This window comes from Carlito syrichta, unplaced genomic scaffold, assembly GCF_000164805.1.
Source record: "Carlito syrichta isolate Samal-C Ts95f unplaced genomic scaffold, Tarsius_syrichta-2.0.1 Scaffold305688, whole genome shotgun sequence".
NCBI lineage: Eukaryota > Metazoa > Chordata > Mammalia > Primates > Tarsiidae > Carlito > Carlito syrichta.
Window position 1 is genome coordinate 33279 of NW_007249784.1, and position 3255 is coordinate 36533.

At 52.4% G+C, this 3255-nt stretch overlaps 1 protein-coding gene across 1 annotated transcript in view; it reads left to right on the forward strand.

Annotated features, from left to right (window-relative positions):
- The first annotated feature begins 1716 nt into the window (after positions 1–1716).
- The window catches only part of TMEM102 (transmembrane protein 102), a 1839-nt gene continuing 300 nt past the window's right edge, over positions 1717–3255 (forward strand). Inside the window, exons 1-2 of the mRNA XM_021714634.1 lie at positions 1717–2306; positions 2408–3255. Coding sequence (XP_021570309.1) covers positions 2093–2306; positions 2408–3255 — 1062 coding nt within the window. The 5' untranslated portion in view covers positions 1717–2092. The remainder of the gene's footprint in view (positions 2307–2407) is intronic.

The window sequence follows — 3255 nt, forward strand, 5'->3', positions numbered from 1 at the left end:
ACTCCAACTCAAAAAAAAAAAAAAAAAAGTAAATTCAACCCAAATTTTAAACTTCTGTTGCTCAGTCTTATTATCTACATTTCAAGTGCTCAATAGCCACATGTGGCTAGTGTACTGAACAGCATGTGTCCAGTGTATTGTACTGGACAGCAACCAATTCAGGATATTTCTATCATTGCAGAAAATTCTATTGGAGGGTCATACTTTAGGGTATAGAAGAACTTTCCCTTGTCCCTCATTCTCAACATCGTCAAAGCTCCCACAGAGTTCAGATAACTTAGTTCTTTTTCAAGTGCCTCATAAGCCAAACTTCTGGGGAGGTGAAAGGTAGGGAAGCCAGGCGCCAGGTTACCCCAGACTGTGAGAAAGAGCCCAGTCTTTAGTTCTCCTGATCTGGTCTCTTGGGTCACAAAAAAAGATATATATATCTCCCTAGTCCTGGACTGTGTTGGGGTGCTCTCCGTTTCCCCAGGAACCCCAGTCCTGGTTGTTGAGGGGGAAAAGTTTTCCCTATCAGTGACTGTGGATCCCTGTCAGTGATTCAAGGAACTTTGAGGTCCAGGCTTCCCAAATTGAGTTCTGGATTTCAGGAGTCCCTTTACAGGCCCTAATTTTTCTAGGTGTCCCTACTTAATTCTCCTGCCCATGGACCTAAGCTTATTTCTTCTAGAGACAGGCTGAGGGCAGAAGGAATGTAAAAATCCAAGTCCAGCGGTGGATTGGTCTGATCTGTGATCCTGCCCTTGGTTTCCTATCGTTCTGCCCCATTATCCTGACTCCTGGTCCTATAGTGGGTAACAGCTGTGTTCTGGTCCCTGATAGCATGTGTTACTGAAAGCAGATTCCTTCCCTTGATCATTTCCCGTTGCCCTGCCCCAGCACAGCTGGGGAGTTTCTTCTGGATTTGATTTTCAGCCTTGATAACTCTTTTGTGTATACATATAAACTTGAAATTCCAAAGTGCTTTCCCTGCTATGACTCAGGTCATGGTGACCTGAGGTGAGCATCACTGTTTTTCCATGAGTCAGATGTCCATTTCTGGGCCATTGTCTGTGTGTTCCTGCCTAGCACTACCATCATTGATTCCAAGAAGATGCCTTCTCACCCTGCCAGGGATCCCCTTTTCAACACCTCTCTGGCTCAACTCTGACCTTGGACAAGTCACGTGCAATCTTTCTAAGCTACACTCTCCTCATCCCCAAAATGAAGAAGTTATAATTGCACGGAAGAACCCTTTCAGAGCTAAGTTACCAGGGCTCCTGCACTCACACATGGGTTGGGGGAGCTATTTCTTCCGAGGCCCTAGGGCGTATCCCTCATTGTTTGCTATTCATATCCATCCTGCAGCCCCTCGACTCCAACCTCAAAATGTTTGTATGGGGTTGACCTGCATAAAAAGACAGAATTGTATAGATCTCCAGAGAAACTACAACTTCCATCAGGCACTTTACTTCAGCGGAACGGGAAAGGATGTGGGGGCGTGGCTCAACGCCCTAGTAGCGCGGGAAACAAACTACAATTCCCAGGATAACGCGAGATCTCAGCGGGGCGAAAGGAGTGACTGAACTCAGGGCACCTGACCTGGCCGAAACCAGCCCGACAAGCTCCAAAGAGGGGCGGTGTCGAAAATGTAGGGGCGTGGCTATACGGGCATCAGGAAGAAGTAACCTGTTGAATTGATCCTTTCTCTTCCCCACCCTTACTGCAACTCCTGAAGGGAAAGCCGTAGATCAGTAAGACTTTTCCAAAAAAGAGGTAAGGGGAGGAAGAAAGGGGCAGCGGAGACTGGCTACTGCATTCCGTAGGAGGGGCCAGTAGCTTCTTTTTTACCTGCTGAATCAGGTGTACCGGCTCACGAATGCGGGGACCTACATATGAGAAAGGGACAAGGATAGAGAAAGTATTTATTTGTTCATTTTAAAGGCTAAATGTAGAATTCTTTATCTGCAGACCCTTTTGTGGACTGTGTCTGGGGCACTTGCTGGGCCTTGGAAAGAGGGAAGAACGGGGACAACTTTTTTGGCAGTAAAGGAAAAGCCGGTCTAGGCTACCACCCTTCGGTGCTTTTCCTAGCCAAAACCGATAGCGCCGCATGGCTTCCGCGGTCTGGGGGAGTGTCCCCTGGTGGGGCCCGCCACCCCCAGCCCCAGCCCGGCCGCTCACGGACATCGACTTCTGCTCTGGGGCTCAACTGCAGGAACTGACCCAGCTGATTCAGGAGCTGGGTGTGCAGGAAAGCTGGAGTGACGGGCCCAAGCCGGGAGCAGACCTCCTCCGGGCTAAGGACTTTGTCTTCTCTTTGATTGGTAAGTAACCCTTCTTGCTTTGGGAACTTGCAGCTCTCAGCCTCATCACGCCCCTGCTCAGGCTTTGGGCGACGCCCTCACGATCCCTTTTCTTTCTTTAGGTCTAGTTCACCGCCGGGACCCCCGCTTTCCTCCCCAGGCAGAGCTCTTGCTGCTTCGTGGTGGAATTCGCGAGGGCTCCCTGGATCTGGGGCATGCACCCCTGGGCCCCTACGCCCGGGGACCTCACTACGACGCCGGTTTTACACTCCTAGTGCCCGTGTTTTCGCTGGACGGCACTGGGCTGCAACTAGACCTGGAATCCTGTTCCGCATGGTTCCGCCTCCCAGAGCTGGTGTGTGGAACTTCCACCCGGGAGACGTGGCAGGATTGCCTAGGACCCCCGGTCCCAGGAGGACATGATTCGATCCACCAAACTGAGAGCGAAGAAATTCCCAAGGACTGGCAAAACTCAGTGGACCAGTCGCATGATTACGTCACTGAGCACGAGCCACAAAAGTCTTTGGAAACATCACCTCTTGATGTTTCAGGGTCTGAGTCGCCGCATGACGTCACTGACCTTGGCTCTCCTGGATCTCTGAAAACACTTAGCAGTGACGTCACCAAGGCAGCCGTCGAAAGTCCAGTCCCAAAGCCGTCGGAGGCTCAGGAGGCGTGGCCCACATTATGCCCCGCCCAGGTGGCTGCCTGGTTCTTTGCTTCGCTAGCAGCAGTCGCGGAGTCCCTGATCCCTGTCTCGGGTGCCCCGCGCCTGGTGCATGCAGCTCGCCACGCTGGTTTCACCACCATCCTCTTGGCGACGCCGGGGCCCCCGCGCCGCCTCCTACTTTTCGATCTGATCCCAGTGGTGTCCGTGGCTGGCTGGCCCGTGGGGGCTCGGAGCCACTCGTGGGCTGGTCCTCTGGCCTCCGAGTCGGCTTCCTTCTACCTGGTGCCCGGTGGCGGCACC